The following is a 16,599-nucleotide window of genomic DNA, read 5'->3' as shown; positions in this document are numbered from 1 at the left end:
AGATCTGGATGATTATCCTACTTTCGATACACAGCTTCCACTTACATCATTTGCAGCACAGTATGTAAAGTGAATGGATCTGCAGTGGAAGGCTAGTACCCCCAAGGTCAGAGAGAAAAGGGGGCACTGCCTAAGGTAACTCTGGGCAGCCCCATTGGATAGAGAGGGGAAAACAGGAAAGCAGCTATAAAAAGTAAGAAACCCCCAATGTGCTCCATCTCTCAGGTAGCACCTCTGCTGTGTCTACACTGGAGAGGGTTCCTGGCTCCCAGCCTATCATCTATTTTATACTGTGCAGGGAAGCTTCTTCATGGACACTTCTTTGTCCAGCATTACAGCCGGGTGAAGTCCACCTGCAGAACCCTGTGCTCAACTATTACCCACAAAAGTGAGCTCTGCCCAGGTTCAAACAGGACCCTTAAACATCGTCTAAGGAAATCCCTATAAGCTATCAATGTTAAATCCAGACTTTCATTTTACAATGTGAGCATACAAACAAGCATCACCTGGCAACTGGTTAAAACTTAAAGGCATGGAAGTTACCAAGTTATTCAAGCAGAGCAACTAATTTCATGTTCCCTATCCTCTACTTGAAAACAGACAATTCAGAAAACCAGAAAAAAAAGAAAAAGAATTTAAAAGATCAATACAGAGGTTTGAGAGGATAATGCATACTTAAAACAAGAACAGCTCTTATTGTAAAAGGAAAAGAGAACCAAGGGGAAAGGGGGTGAGTGGGAAGAACTGGGAGGTTGGGATTGACATATATACACAATTGACACTAGTATAAAATAACTAATGAGAACATACTGTATAACACAGGGGACTCTAATGAATGCTCTGTGGTGACCTAAATGGGAAGGAAATCCAAAGAAGAGGGGATATACGTACATGTATGGCTGATTCACTGTGCTGTACGGCAGAAACTAACACAACAATGGAAAGCGACTATATTCTAATAAGAAATAATTTTTTTTAAAAAAGTAAAAGAGAAGAACAAGAAAGATCCTGGCAAGTTTAAATGATGGAAAAACACATTTTAAAAATCCTCCGAAGAGCTGAGTATTAGAATGAACATGGCTAAAGGACAAATTAGTTACTAGGAAGGAATTTTCCCTGAAGGGCAGGCAAAGTAGTAAAAAACTGATGAGAGTGAAGCTAAGAGGCATACAAGACAGACTAATGAAACTAAAAATCCATCTTATAAGAATTTAAAAGAAAAAGTTAGAGAACAGGATAAAATAATCCAAGACATATGAAAACCCCATTGATCAAAGAAAGATTTTAATCCTTAGAGTGTTAAGGTTCATGAACTAACACACACATTGAAAAGACACACATAAACATATCTTGGTGAAATTTCCAAAGCTTGAGAGCAAAAAGAAAATTCTGTAATCTTTCTAAGTTTAATTATTACATTAAACAATTATAAGGGCTTAAATAATTTAATTTTCTATCACAGAAACAGAGACTGTACACTGAAAATGGCATTGCGACAGTAACAAGAATTAGATTTTTCAGCTGTGATACCAAATACTAAAATACATTGACTCAAGTCTACAGAGTTGTGAGGGAAAACAACCAAAATTAAGAATTCTATTACCTAACTAAAGTATCACTTGAAAAAGAAAGGTATTTTCAATCATAAAGAGAGTATCATCCAAACACCCTTTCTTAAAAAAAAAGAAAAAAAAAAGGTCATGGATATTTGCAAACAAAAGAAAAACTGAATCAAAGAGAGGGAAAGATATTGGGTACAAGGTATAGTGAGTGAGAAGCAAATAATTTACTCCTAACGCTAGGTAATGTGGCAACTGAGCTCAACACAACTGTTAAGACTGTGAAAAGAGATGGGGTGTGATGGAACAAAATCTTGAACTAAAATTCCCCATAATTTCAATAATAAGGGAAAAAGAAGAGAGGAAAGATATTAAAAAATATGATTAGGATCTCATCCTCTTTGGGAAGGATAAGGAACAAGGAAGAAAAAAAGGGAGAGATGACCAATGTGAATTAATTTTTATATTAAATATATATATTTAAATTTGTTAAAAACAAAAAAAAAACATGAAAGAAATAACTATTAGAATGTATTTTCAAATCAGAGAGTAAATAAAAGGTATTACCCAGAAAAAGTTAAACAAAAACAAAAGTCTAACATCTGCAACCTATCAAGCAAAACTTGAGACAAATTAAAAACAAAATAAGGAACCAAGAAAGCAAGTATTATGTAAAGAAGACATACAGATGGCCAACAGGCACATGAAAAGATCCTCAACATCACTTATCACTAGAGAAACACAAATCAAAACTACAATGAGGTATCACCTCACACCTGTCAAGACAAAAAACAGTAAGTGTTGGTGAACACGTGGAGAAAAAGGAACAACTGTGCCCTGTTGGTGGGAATGAAAACTGGTGCAGCCACTATGGAAAAGCACACTTGTTCTTTTAGACATAAAGCTTATTGCACACTTAACAGACTACAGTATAGTATAAACATAACTATATGCACTGGGAAACCAAAACTCTAAAATTTATCAAGGAGAGTAAATAATGCTTAAAAAAGCAAGGCAATTATTGCTTTCACATTTTTAGATCTTTATGAATTTCAATAAAGTAAAAAATATTCAGTCTGAAAATGTTTGCCACCAAATTCAATGTTTTTTTAAACATTACCTTTTAGATATAGTACCAACATTAAATATTTTATACATATTAGTTATTTTTAGTAATTTGAAACCTTCTTAGAAAAGATTATCATTAATTTAAAATAGATGAATAAAACTTTTAAAAAGAAAACATTTTCTGACTTGTAGGGTAAATATTCCTCAACTCAAATTCTAATATTCTTCCCCTACTGGGAAAATAAAATTTGTTACATTTTAAATGCTTAACTTGTAAACACATTTAAAGATGAATCCCTTGTGTCTAGAGCTCTAAAAACACAAACTTAGTTATAACTATTTATAAAGTAGTTTCCAATACAATTTAAAGTATTGTAATACAAAAATACAGTAATTATTTCTATTTGGAATATTCAGCTTTCTATGAATAAATACTTTGGGAGACTATCCACAGATATGGAAGAAATTTATTTGCACTTTTGCAAAATAATGAACTGTGAGAGAGAACACTATATTTTCTGGGGGTTTCTTTATTAAATAATCTTAGTGACACAACAAGGATGTGTGAAACTGATAATTATAATCATTTTGAACAACCATTCCTATTCCAAAGAACATTGTCAAATGTGCTAAATGCAACAAATTGCACACACAGAATTGTATCTGAACCGAAAAATTCTCCTAAAAATGAGGAAGTCTAGAACCTGACATCTACTTAGCTTGGCATGACTTCATACAACTGGCTGACACAACTCCACAGATGGACAGAAAGACCAAGTTTGCAGTGGAGACTTCTGCTCCACCAACAGGACTTTTAGGCCTGGGGCTCCAGGAAGCATATGATTAATTAGCTATAAATGCCTTCCGAAAGTGTCTTCCCTACTTAGGAGCTTTGTCTGAGCACTCACATGTAGAAACACTCCTCCTTGCATGACTTCCCCCTCCTCAGTGGTTAGAAAACAACTGATGCGGAATGCTTTGCTCAGTCTGCACTGACTATAACCTGGGGCTAATGCGTGGTGACCAGGACAATCTTTTTTAAATGTGGTTTAATTCGCCTTTTAAACTGTTTGTTGTAGCTATAAAAAATCAGCCAGCTTTGCAGAAAACCATTGAGTAAATGAATGAAGACTAGTCATACCCAACCACAGATAAAACACTAGGATTAAAGCACGCTCTCATTATAGAGACATCACTGATGTTCATTAACTGATTTTATTGGATTTTTTTTATTTCTATACGTTTTAGGCTGTACCAACAAATACTGAAAACAATAGAAAGTCACACTACATTAAAGATAACCATTATCACATAACAGAACAAGCCACTGGGACATAAAACTATAATTTTATTTAGAGCACAGGTACACAGACAAATATGAAGCAAAACTGAACCGATAAAGATGAAAACATCTTGGTGTTAAAGATCAGTGAGCAGCAAAACAAAATGAAACCAACAGTATATTCTTAATAACAAAAAAATTCTCCTGTATTATTACAAATATCAAAAGGCAGAGGATTAATTAACCAAGGGTATCACAGTTACACATTTTAAGTATTAACAGAAATTTCCCTCTTCCTCAATTCACCTTTCTCTTCTTTCTTTCATACATTTATAACTGTAGCAGCTTAAAAAGAGAATTTTAAATATGGTTTGAGTGAACAGGCACACATATGCTTTTTTTCATGTAAATCAATTAAAAGCTAAGTGGCCAGAAAATATACATTCAAATTGACAATCCATCAAAAGGGGGGAAATAAATCCATCTTCAAAGAACAGTACTGTATTTTTCTATATGACTTTTCTAAGTATTAACTGTGGTGATTACATTTCTAAACAGATGCTTAGTGTTAAATTATACTAAATTGGTAAATCTACCTTTTTATTCCCAATTAACTTATAAGTGGTAGAATAAAAAGAATCTTAAAGTCATTCTTACAAGAAAGATGGAAGAACTTAAGTTGTATACAGCATTCATTTTATGAAATCACCAACTTCTTTACATTAACAGATAAATGAGTTTCTATATGAGATTCTACTGAATCCAAAATGTTTCTAGTCATTATCTACCAGGCTTATGGGGTTACAAGCTACATTTTCAGGTTACAACAAAAAATGTCCAAACTATGAGGCTAATCTGGCAAATCTATGTCTAACTTTAGCAATGAAATAAAGTTTAAAGTCATGGTGAGAACAAACTCTATAAATTAGAAACCTAATAAATATATATGTATTATTTGATTAAAAAGTTGCCCTAGGCATAAAGGCCTCAGGACAGACATACAAAATGTACAAAAGACCCAAAGAGGGCAAATAAACCCAAAAGCAGGATTCAATAAATGTATCCATAGCTATCTAATAGAAACTATTAGTCATCGTTTCAGGACATATCATGCCAGAATCTTTGGTGTTCATATAAACAGAATTCTAAGTACAAAGATCTTGCCTGAAAACTCCAGATGCAGGAAACAAGAAATATTTTTGTGTCACTCTGGAGGCCACTGTACAAGGACATAATTTCTTCAGAACATACATAATTGAATTTCCTTTATTTCTTTGTCACCTCCATTGAGTGACAAATGCTTAAAGCATATTCTGGAGAAAAGGCTCAACATAAAATATACCTTTCTTATAAGCAAAGAAGTGGCAGGGGCCTTGATGAATTCATTTTAATATTCTTAGAATTAAATCAGCAATTTCAGAAGCAACGTTTCCAAATACAGTATTGCCTGTCACCGACGGTCACACAGAAAGCCTCAATGTAACTCAGAAGACTGTCCCTTTATTATAAGGATATTGTAAGTAGAAACCCACTGAACAGACAAGAAGGAAATCCTGCCCTTGAAGTGAGGAGTTTTGCAAAGTTGGTGTGAAAAGGTTTTTTAAGAAGAGCCTTTTTTCTTAACATTTTATGATATTTCCCTTCCACTTTAAGGGAAAGTCACTCAGTCGTGTCCAACTCTTTGCGACAGTCCAGGGAATTCTCCAGGTCAGAATACTGGAGTGGGTAGCCTTTCTCTTCTCCAGGGAATCTTCCCAACCCAGGGATCGAACCCAGGTCTCCTGCATTGCAAGTGGACTCTTTACCAGCTGAGCCACAAGGGAAGCCCAATAATGTATTAAGTACGTATGCAATTTACCTCCATTAAATTTTAATAAAGTAGAATTAACCCACTGAAATAATGTTCTAATGTCACAGTAAGTTGGGAATTGTTGAGGCAAGTCACAAATATCAGGAAGCAAACTAAAGACAGGTGGGCATGAAAGGATTCTGATGGTCATAAGGCAACCAGGTATGTTAAGTCTATGCAGATGCTGAATATAAAAGTTAATATTTGGGAACTCCAGGGTTTTCATATTGTTGTTTAGTTGCTAAGTCATGTCTGACTCTTGTGACCCCTTGGACTGTAGTACGCCAGGCTCCTCTGTCCATGGGATTTCTCAGGCAAGCCTAATGGAGTGGGCTGCCATTTCTTCCTCCAGATCTTCCCAACCCAGGGATCAAGCCCGCGTCTTCTGCATTTGCAGGTGGATTCTTTACCACCTAGCCACCTGGGAAGCTGGGCTTTTCATGGTCCCTTATAAACAAAATGAAAATACTAAATACTCTTTATTAAATGAAATTCAGACAATATGGCATGACAACCAAAAAAGATAATGTATGTGCCACCACAGTCCTCTGTTATTATATTCTTCAACCTGAAATACCTAGATCAAGGGAAATTATGCTGCTACATTGACATTAAATTTCTCAAGTATCGGGGGAAAAAAAATTTAAGGTGGGGGGTACTAGGAAAGCTCAGAATTCTTGCTTTCTCTTTTTACAAATGTTTCCCTTTCAAAGAGTTGGGAAAAGTGCAAAAGGAAAGCTGATCTGGAATTATAAATATGAAGCAAGATTTTGACGTTGGCATCACCTGACAACTACAACATTTCCTTCTGTAGAGGCCCCTAAGTGCTGGCTCAAAATATTAAACAGCTAAGTACATATTTTCACAAGTCACACATACAAATGTTGACCGGCACAGCCTCTTCGCAGTTTTTCCGTTTAACTACAATAAGTGATAGCAGCAAAGGTTAACAATTCCACATAAACACCACAAACACACATATGGAAAAGCACCTACAACAACATGCAAAATCTCAACAATGACATCACGGAATATACACAATGCATAGAGACTGTAATGGTTTTTGGCAAGATGGTGTTTTTTTTTTTTTTGTAACAAATACTTTATAAAACAAAAATTCTTTTGTTATAAATGCTATTTAAAAAGTTGTAATATAATGAATTGTAGATATAAAAGTTCAGTTAATCTGACTGGATTAATACTAAAATGAAACTGCTACTTCATCCAGCATAAATAATCAAATATAAATTAATTTCTAGTGGAAGTATGCTAAGGTATTTGATTTATAAAATTTAAGAATCACAGAAAGTAAACAGGCATAAAAATCACTTAAATACAGTATGCATAAATACTGTTAGGATTCTATATTGCTGATTCTTCCTAATTCTACTTACCACAAACAAATAAACTATGCCAAAGCATTTTCAAAGCTCCTTAAAATGAGTGTATGATGGAAAAATGTCTAAGTCCAGTGTAATACAAAGAACATTAGAACCCTAGAAAAATCCAACTTGCATTCAAAAGACAAATAATTCCACTGTACCTTTTAACATCCTAGAATTTCACCTTTCATCATCAACTATGATCTGGTAAATATAACTTACAAAATAAAAATTTGTGAGATTTAAAGTATACTTGTTTGAATTCTTGTTTAGAAGAGTAATGTGGATAATATAGAAATTTACAAATAGTTTGTATTTGTGGATCTTCCTGCTGTAGGCCTCTTTCATTAGTTCCCATTTTCCTTCCCCTATCTCTAAATACACTTCACAAACATCCTAGTTATGTTGATAAAAATTTAATCGTTTTGATTCAAGATGTCCCGATCCTCTAAGATGATTTTACCCACAAACTAAAAACTTTCCAGACTAAAAAAGAGCACAGTACATTAAAAAACCCAATAATACAGATGCTATATATCTGGATATTCAAAAGAATACCACTTTAAATAAAAAGTTACTTTTTTAAGTTCATAATCTATGACTGGAATTCACATATTTGAAAACTGTAGTTTGTTTCTCCTCTAGAAATGAAAACTGAATATAAATGGGGTAGGCTGAAAGATGTTAAAATAAAAGATGACTGATTATATTTAAGGATTATCCCATCAAATCTCAAAAGAATTATGTAAAGTTTAAAAATAAAATAAAATTTAAAAATAAAAAAATAAAAAAAATAAAATCTCAAAAGAAGTTGCTGTAATCCAGGTATAACATTACACAATGAAATGTAAAAGTTCACACGCAAAATAGCCTATTTGGAAACTGGCAGTTTGAATCTATTTCTTAATAGAAACTTGAGAGCTTAAAAAACTATTAAAATTTTCAAAACAAGAAAAGGATACCGCTTCTTACTCAGTGGGAATGTAGGGTTGTTCTTCCTAAGCCCTATCTACAGACTGGAAGTCAGGGTGTCTGGATTACACTTCGGCTCTGATTCTAACAAAGTGTGTACATCTAAGGTATTCATCTCAACTCTCTGGGGCTGTTTCTCTCTCCTATAAAACAAGAGGGATGGATTAGATGAGATGTTTCCAATCTTATTTTCCAACCTGGCACACAAGAAGGATATGTAATAAGAGGTAGTTCATTCAGTCTAGTGAGTCTCCAAGTAAGAAGTTAGGAGCACAGGGAACATGAGAATTCCTGGGGGATCTGTTTTAGAAAGTGTTCCCTATGCAATCTCCATCCATCTGTTTGCCCTCCCTGCCCCCTCCTCCTAAGAAGACATGGTGACTCTTCACAACACTGAAAATCACCAGGCCTGATGATCCTAGGTCCTTTTCAGATCTGCTGCTGCTAACTCGCTTCAGTTGTGTCCGACTCTGTGCGACCCCAGAGATGGCAGCCCACCAGGCTCCCCTGTCTCTGGGATTCTCCAGGCAAGAACATTGGAGTGGGTTGCCATTTCCTTCTCTCCAGTGCATAAAAGTGAAAAGTGAAAGTGAAGTCGCTCAGTCGTGTCTGACTCCTAGCGACCCCATGGATTGCAGCTACCAGGCTACCAGACTGCAGACTACCCTACCTGGTTCCTCCGTCCATGGGATTTGCCAGGCAAGAGTACTGGAGTGAGTTGCCATTGCCTTCTCCATTTCTAGGTCTAGCCTCTATGATTGTAATTCACTCAATAAAGATGAAGGTTACTTTAATACTCTGACCTAATTAATATTCTGATCAAATTAGTACTATGACCTAATTAAAGAGTCTAATTCAATAAAGTCATGGTTTACATAAAAACACAATTTAAAGGTATTACAATGCTTTCTTTCAAAAACTAATGCAATCTTCAATACCAAATTATGTGTTTCCTTCAGCCTTGGCAGGCCCAATCAGTCAATTCACAAATAGGGCAGTGTACGAGAGATTTTGATTCTTTCTCTTCTGTCTAGAAAGTGAAATCAGAATTATAGGGGGTTTAGCAAAATCATCCCCTCTTTTCTGTTTTTGTATCGTTAGAAATAGATCAACTGCCGTGAGACTTCTCTGGTGGTCCAGTGATTAAGACTCTGTGCCCCCAAGGCAGGGGGTCTGGGTTCCATCCATGGTCAGGGAACTAGATACCTCATGCCAAACTAAGACCCAGGGCAACCAAATAAATAGATATATTTTAAAAATTACACCTACCACCAAAGGATGATCACGTAGTACATTTCTTTATCCCAGAACGTTGCATGACAAGATCTTTTAAAATCATATTTTCATCACTTTGCCTTATGAGAAGCTATGCATTCATCACCTCAGCCAAATTCAATGGGGAGAAGGAGCAATTATTTGAATACCATGCTTGAATACCATGCATTAAGGGAAAAATGAAACAAAAAATAATCGAGGATGCCCTTGCCAATGATGTGTTTCTTAGTAAGTAACTATATCATATCATATGGTAGATATGTAGAGATAAATAATACCTCGTATAAAGGAGTTCTATTTGAGAGAGATCTTTCACACTGATTGATAAAGAACTTGTTAATTCCTTAGTATTTATAACTACTTTTTCATGAATAAACCTTTTAAAAATACCTTACTGTAATAAATTATCATACACTCTCCCAGATTTTTCTCCCTAGGTTTAGAAATTTATTTCTGTTATCACATGGTAAAGAGTTTTTATCTATAGATGTTAAATAGTACAGCTTTATTTTGGCCAGAGGAACAAAGATCAAAACTTTTCTTTCCTGTAGATAAAGAAAACTAATCAGAAGATGATTAAAATCAGAAGTGCCTGTCTCTAATATCTAAAACTGTGGAGATAGTCAAAGTAGAAAAAATTTGAGTGGTTCTAGTTGATCTCCAATACTGAGAATCACAGGATAGCATTTTCCCGCAATGTGTTAGTCCCTGAGTCATATCCAACTCTGTGACCCCATGGACTGTAGCTCACCAGGCTCTCCTGTCCATGGAATTCTTCAGGAATTCTAAGAGTACTGGAGTGGGTAGCCATTCCCTTCTCAAGGGGATCTTCCCAACCTAAGGATCGAACCTGGGTCTCCTGTATTGCAGGAAGATTCTTTACCGTCTGAGCCACCAGGCTTTCTGTTAAAAACAATTCTGACTGATTAAAAAACCAAAACAAAATAATAACAAAATCCTCTATTAAACAGTTAATTTGCTAGCACCGATTTGCAGAGAAGACTAAACTTTGTGGCAGACTGGCAAAATTCAGTATCTGGTGGATGACAATATCAGCTCCTGGGCTTAAGAGAGCTATTCCCTCTGCCTAGAACCTCCCCTGTTTCTGTCTAAATTAGAAGAAACTCTTGAAATAGGATTTTTGGTTTACATGGGATAAAAACAAAGGACAACCATTTGTTAAAAATATAATTATTTGTGCATATGCACATTCACCAGAAGACAAAACTAAGAGTTCTTTAAAGAATGATACAAACTTTTGCGCTCTATTCATGGCTAAGCAAAAAAAAAAAAAAAAAGGAAAAACTTTGCTGAATGCCTCATCTCAAAAGAACCAGTTAGAGGGGCTTATACAATTTTATGCCAACAAATAGCCAGGTGAGGGCGCTGCTCTCAATTCAGAGTTGAAAAAATATGGATGATTTTATTACACCAGGAATTCCATTTATAATTTATCACTTCAGAGAGTCCACAGAAGCACAGTAAATCATCTGGTGAACAGGCAGCTACAGCAGAAAAGGCCAGTGCTTAATGGTATCTGGATCTAGTTTCAGCTCCTGATGCCCTTATGTATTAAGTGATGTGGGCAACCTATTTGACTTCTCTGGATTTCCTCATTTGTAAAAGAGAAATGATGATACTCTCACAGGCAACTGTAAGAATTAAGTGAAACAATCTAGAAGCACTCAGTACCATGGTGCACTGTAAGAACTTAGTAACTGGGATAACCGGCGCCCACGGACGATCATCTGCACATCCCTATGCACGTGTGCCTCTATGTAAACACAATGGATGGTGTGGAAATGGCTTTGTCTTATTACTGACTTTAAAACAGGCTCTAAGGAAGATCCACCACAAAATACTCAAAGCAGTATTAAATATTCTACAACAAACCAACACATTAAAAGGCTAAATAATGGTCAGACAGTATGAATTCAAAGTTCGAGAAACTATGCAAAATAGTCCTGGCATAGAGTATTTTGCTGGGCTCTCAAAAATGAAATCAAACTTTTATCACGGTATCTTTTATAAACCTTTTGAAGGCAGGAACTATTTTATACATCTCTGTACCCCTCTTAGTCTCTAGACACTAGGTTTTCAAGTATTTGATGATATGACTATAAATTTTCATCTCAGTAAAGTCGTCTGATTTCACGGCACCTAGAACCTAAGCCATGTGACTTAGACAAATTAATTCAATGAAAGTATCGGCTAACCAGGGAGACCCAATCTTCACTTCGGCCATTCTTCTGCAGATCAGAAGTGATTTAATATAGGGAAAAATAACTATAATAAAAATACTTCAAGTACCTGATATATTATAAATCATATTCAGACCAGCCCTAACCATGGAAACAGACGGACTCTTAAGAATAAGTTCTGTTGGATAAACATCCTGAATATCTCTAACCTTTCAAGCACTATGTTTGATTTTTTTTTAAAAAAACGGCTACCATCTACGATGTTCAATAGCCAGTCACTCACATGAATATAGAAGAAAAACTAAATTATGCAGCTAATGTCATCCAAATGCTGACAAATGGGTTTGGCATTTTTGTTGCAGACAGACCAAAACTTCCAGTCATAGGAGGGGCACTAGAAAATTTCTTACATGACATTACACTGACCTTAAAGTGTAAACTTTGCAAATATGGTCTTACTGTTTTTGTATGAACCATGGGATTGCCTGGAAAGGCAACACGGTCAGTTATAGTGAAGACTGCTGGACTGCTGAATTTTTTCTAAAGCACAAACACGATTTTGGCATCTACTACTGCCACAATATGGATGTACGTTTTTTAAAGTTAAAATAACAAATAATAAATATGGCATCTGGCAGTAGTATATCCTCAGTATCATTTATAGAAAAACACAAAATTTAGAGGTAGCTGCCAATAATTTTTCATAATTTAATTATCTCAAAGAGATAATATAATTCAGTGAAAATTCTACCAAGTCACTCTTCGGAAGACAGTTTTCTAAATCTAAATGTCACAACGTTCCTATTTGGTTTAAGTTACCAAAGCAAAATATAAATAAGTAAAATATAATTCACAATCTGCATTCTTCCAAATGAAAATGCTAGAGGATTAAACAGGAGCTTTTCACTTTCGTACCTCAATATACACAAATAGAAATTCGAAATTTCCTAGTTCTGCTTTCTAAGAGCATACTGATGAACCTTCCCCATGACAAACCTACTTTGCTGTCAAATAACAAATTCAGAATTTTTAAAAGTATGTCAATGCAAAAACAAAATGCACAATGTACATCTTTTTTATGAGAGGTAACCTATGTTAAAAAAGAAAAATTTTTTTAAAAAGAGTTCTTCCGCAGTAGGCTGTCATGCGCATCTCTGAGCCCACTACAGAATAAGAAGAGGAATGTTTTTCAAGAGAACAGGGAGAATGAGGCTCTGTGGTTCAAAATAAGCAGAAGAGGGGGGACTAGAGCACAGCGTGCCATCATGAAAGACCACTCAGTCTTCCTTTTAATCAGACAGACTTGACAGATGGGAAGACATCGTGTCCCCATCTCCGGCTCAAATCACTGGAAACTAATTACAGGCTGGAACTCAGGTAAACAGAAAAAACTCTGGAGTCAGACGACAGTACCATCCCCTAGCATATAACCTGTCATGGATTGATCTCAACGTAAAATGGAGATAATTAACCTTCTTTTCAAAGTTGTGGAAAGGATTAAAGATTACGTATACAGAAATAAATATGTATGTACTGAAATCTAAATATATAGTTACCAAAATATTGGGTTGGCCAAAAAGTTTGTTTGGGTTTTCTATATGATGTTATGGGAAAACTCGAATGAACCTTCTGGCCAACACAATATTAACAGTGGTTATTTTTGGCTAGCAGATTTATGAGTATATATTTTGTTTTCTGTATGCTTATCTGGGTTTTCTAATTTTCATAAATTAGTTCTACTTATATAAGGAGAGCATGTACATCACTCAGCACACACACTGCTGGCACAGAGAGTGGCTCAAAACTAGTGGCTATCATCATTACTAATATAAAAAATTAAAGAAAGGTATCTTCTGGTCTTGTTTTTGGCTGCTTCTCTATGACAGAAAAGTCATGAAATGAAGTTGATTGCTTAACATAAAGGCCACGGCAGACTTCCCACTCCTAAGCCAAGGAAAGGTCACAATTTAGAGAAATGGGTTTATGTGTTTATGACTTAGTGTTGGGAAGAGCTGCCTGGTCATGGGAAAGCTCAGCTAACAGGATGACTCAGCAAAGCAAATCAAAACAAAATGTGTCCTGGTCGTATAATTAAAACATAAAATGCCACCTACCTTCCTAGCTAATGTGAATTACGAGGATGCTTTGAAGAACAAATACTTGCCAACAGGAAGCCCAGATCCAACAAAACAATTAAGACTGGGACTTTTTTTTAATGTGTTAATGATTATACAGGATAGAAACCTTGCTCATCTAAACTCTTTTATTATTATTAAAGTATCTCAAGTAGTAATTCACCACAGGCTTAAAAATAAAGACCTTGGAAAAACCACCACGAAGGGTTGCTTAATCAAAATTATAATTATTATGATTGCAGGATTATCACACATAAATGCATTTATATTTACTGTAGCAGAAACAGCACATGTTCAAGAGTGCTTTGAATTCAACTAAATCTGATAACAAAATGTTACCTAAAGTGAGTGTCAATATTCCTTTGATCGCAACTACAGAGTCAAGCAATCCCCTTGGGAAAACAGACTGAAATTCAGTCCTAATAAACAAGTCAGGGGATTTGGGCTTCGAAAAGTATAAGTTTTTTGTGGTTCTGACTAGTGTTTCTCGATTTTCAGTAAGACTTTTCCATTTTCTACTCTCTCTTTATGTTTGATACACAATCTAATGCTTGGGAACATTTCAAAGCTTTGGTAGTTTTTTAAATTTCTTGTAAATCTGATAATAAAACTTCATTTGCATTGATTTCTTAGAAAACAACTAAAAAATTCTATTCAGGTTCAAGAACAATAAAAATGAGCTAGTAACAGTCTTTTTATGCCATAATATTGGACTTTGCATATTAAAAATTATATAGCTTCTAAAAAGAATGGCACCTTTATTCCCACCTTCTAACCCTCTTTGCCCCCACAACAAGTTAGCTAAACATCTAGATTTTCATAAATTGCAAAAAATGAGGCAGAGAAGTTAAAATCTAACTATTCTTAAAAAAAAAAGCATATAAAAATCTGTCCAGTTTATATCAACATTTTCATATCCTGGACCTGACAGTTCTGTGTAAGCAGGAAAGTTAGTGTTGTCTCCTCCTGATTAATGGAGAATTTTAAAAATTAAAAAGATACTGCCATTTATTAAACAGACTAAAAATGAGGGGGGGGTGGGAAGGAAAAGCAAGAGTTGAGGACACAAGTATCTAGGCTGACTCCCAGTTTCCTTTTTGACAGTTTAAAAAAACTCCAAAAACGCAATTCTTCCTCTAGTTTGTGTTGCCTGAGAATATGGTTTTGTAGAGTCTGTAACAGTAATTACATTTCATCACCACAAGTACATTTGTTTTAAGCCTATAAATACTATGTCAGTAATACTAAACTATCTCCATTGACTTATTTGTAAAAAGAAAAATATATTATATATTTATATTTGTATAAAGTTAATACTGAGGGCAGAGGAAAGGGAACAAGAACCAGTGCTTAATCACAGTTTCTCTGGACACAATAACCAGACTGGGATCTTGCTCAAGCCACCTGGTCAAGCCGTGTCTGAGGACGAGTCATAGGAGGCAGAGACGATGAAATTGCCACTGTTGGAGTGCCCAGCCACTGACTGGGCGGCCTGCTGGCTCAGATTGTTACAGATAAGCACCAGCTGGTTGCTCTGGGCCTCGGACAAGGTGCTGCAGCTCTGATACACACTGAAGTTGGTCTTCCTGCCCGGGATGTTCCCCTTCTCACACATGGTCTTCACCATCTTGGCCAGCTTGTTCTTGCCGAGGGCCTGGCAGTTGTACCAATGCAGAGCCGCCAAGTTCACGACTGGCTTGATGGACAAGTAGAAAGGGGCATCCTCATAGCGCATGGCAGGAGGCCGCCGCTGGGCATACTCCTTATAGTCCTGTACGGGGCAGGTCTGTGGTGCGTGCTGGGTGGCATACACACGGGAGTCTGTGCCCCCTCTCTTGGTTTTGGCATTTAGGTCACCAGTGTCTTGACCCATCCACTCCAAGTACTCCAGTCCCGTTTCTGTTACCCGGAGCCGAATGTCACCCCACTTCAAGGTAGACCCGTGAAAGCCTGTGCAGTGCCCAAAAGCTTTTGTGTTGTTGAGCCAGACGAGGTTGAGCAGGCCCTCAGGGTTATAGCGACTTAGCAGCCCTCTCTTTCGCAGAATGAGCTCATCAGCAAAGGTGAGCTTCATGGACTTGTGTGGCTTATTTCCTTTTCCTTTGCAGCGGAGTTCAATCTGCTTCTGTTTGAGTGCCTCTTGGGAGCGCTTGAATTCCTTATCCCTGGTGATACTGTAGCCATACCTGTGTTCTTTTAGGTACCGTTCAAGTCCACACTGGTAATTGGCCAAGCTGTTGGGTTCATACTCGGATCCATCCTTCTGCCTGGCATCCACAAAGAAAGAGGCCAGGTAGGCATCCAATTCCTTGCAAGGGATGACATAGATCTCTCTTGTTTCAGAAGGATACTTGGAGATGAGGAACTCCCGGAAATTGCGGAGCGCAGTCTGCGTGCTCCGGATGGTTTTCTCGTTCTGCTCCCTGCTGAGCTCAGCTGCTCTTTCATCCTGGTCTGCAACAAATTGGGGAGGGGAGGGATAGAGAGGGTGTTCATGAGTTCAGACAATGCACTTTCTACTCTGAAATAAAGTTTCCTTTTATAATGAAAAGGGGAAGAAGGAAACAATTTTACAGAGATCACTGATAAATGTTATTTACATACCTGTTGCATTATAATAGCCAACTTCAGTTTCACAAATGATGTACTAGACATGAGATGACTCAGTATCATCAAAACGAGCTTCTCATGTCACTGGCACATAGTTTAGTGCACGAAGATTTGTGGAAAGAGTGAAATTAGAGGTAGCCTTTGTTTTAGGGGGAAAAAAAAGAAAATAATAGAAATGTGCTATTTATCCTAATGCAGTGCGCAAGGGCCCCATGAGAGCAACATACTCATTTTGAACCACTTCATTTGTGAAACCAGAGGTTGTA

General features: G+C 36.3%; 1 protein-coding gene and 1 long non-coding RNA gene across 7 annotated transcripts in view; one reads left to right on the top strand and one right to left on the bottom strand.

The window, feature by feature from the left end:
* The window catches only part of KIAA1958 (KIAA1958 ortholog), a 126,849-nt gene that overhangs the window by 19,367 nt on the left and 90,883 nt on the right, over positions 1-16,599 (bottom strand). For 2 of the 6 annotated variants that reach the window (XM_025282235.3, XM_006079967.4), the window contains exon 3: positions 12,270-16,177. The exons of 3 other annotated variants lie outside the window; for them this stretch is intronic. In XM_025282235.3, the coding sequence (XP_025138020.2) occupies positions 15,132-16,177 (1,046 nt within the window). In that variant the 3' untranslated portion in view covers positions 12,270-15,131. Of the gene's footprint in view, positions 1-12,269; positions 16,178-16,599 lie in introns of those variants that run through there. One more of the 6 variants, XM_044940457.2, reaches the window with a different exon arrangement.
* Positions 1-16,599, top strand: part of LOC123332955 — a 38,839-nt gene that overhangs the window by 8,994 nt on the left and 13,246 nt on the right. The gene's annotated exons all lie outside the window — the stretch shown is intronic.

This window comes from Bubalus bubalis, chromosome 3 (genome assembly GCF_019923935.1).
Source record: "Bubalus bubalis isolate 160015118507 breed Murrah chromosome 3, NDDB_SH_1, whole genome shotgun sequence".
Classification (NCBI taxonomy): Eukaryota; Metazoa; Chordata; class Mammalia; order Artiodactyla; family Bovidae; genus Bubalus; species Bubalus bubalis.
The sequence above is the reverse complement of the archived record's forward strand: the minus strand, read 5'-3'. Positions and strand labels throughout refer to the sequence as shown.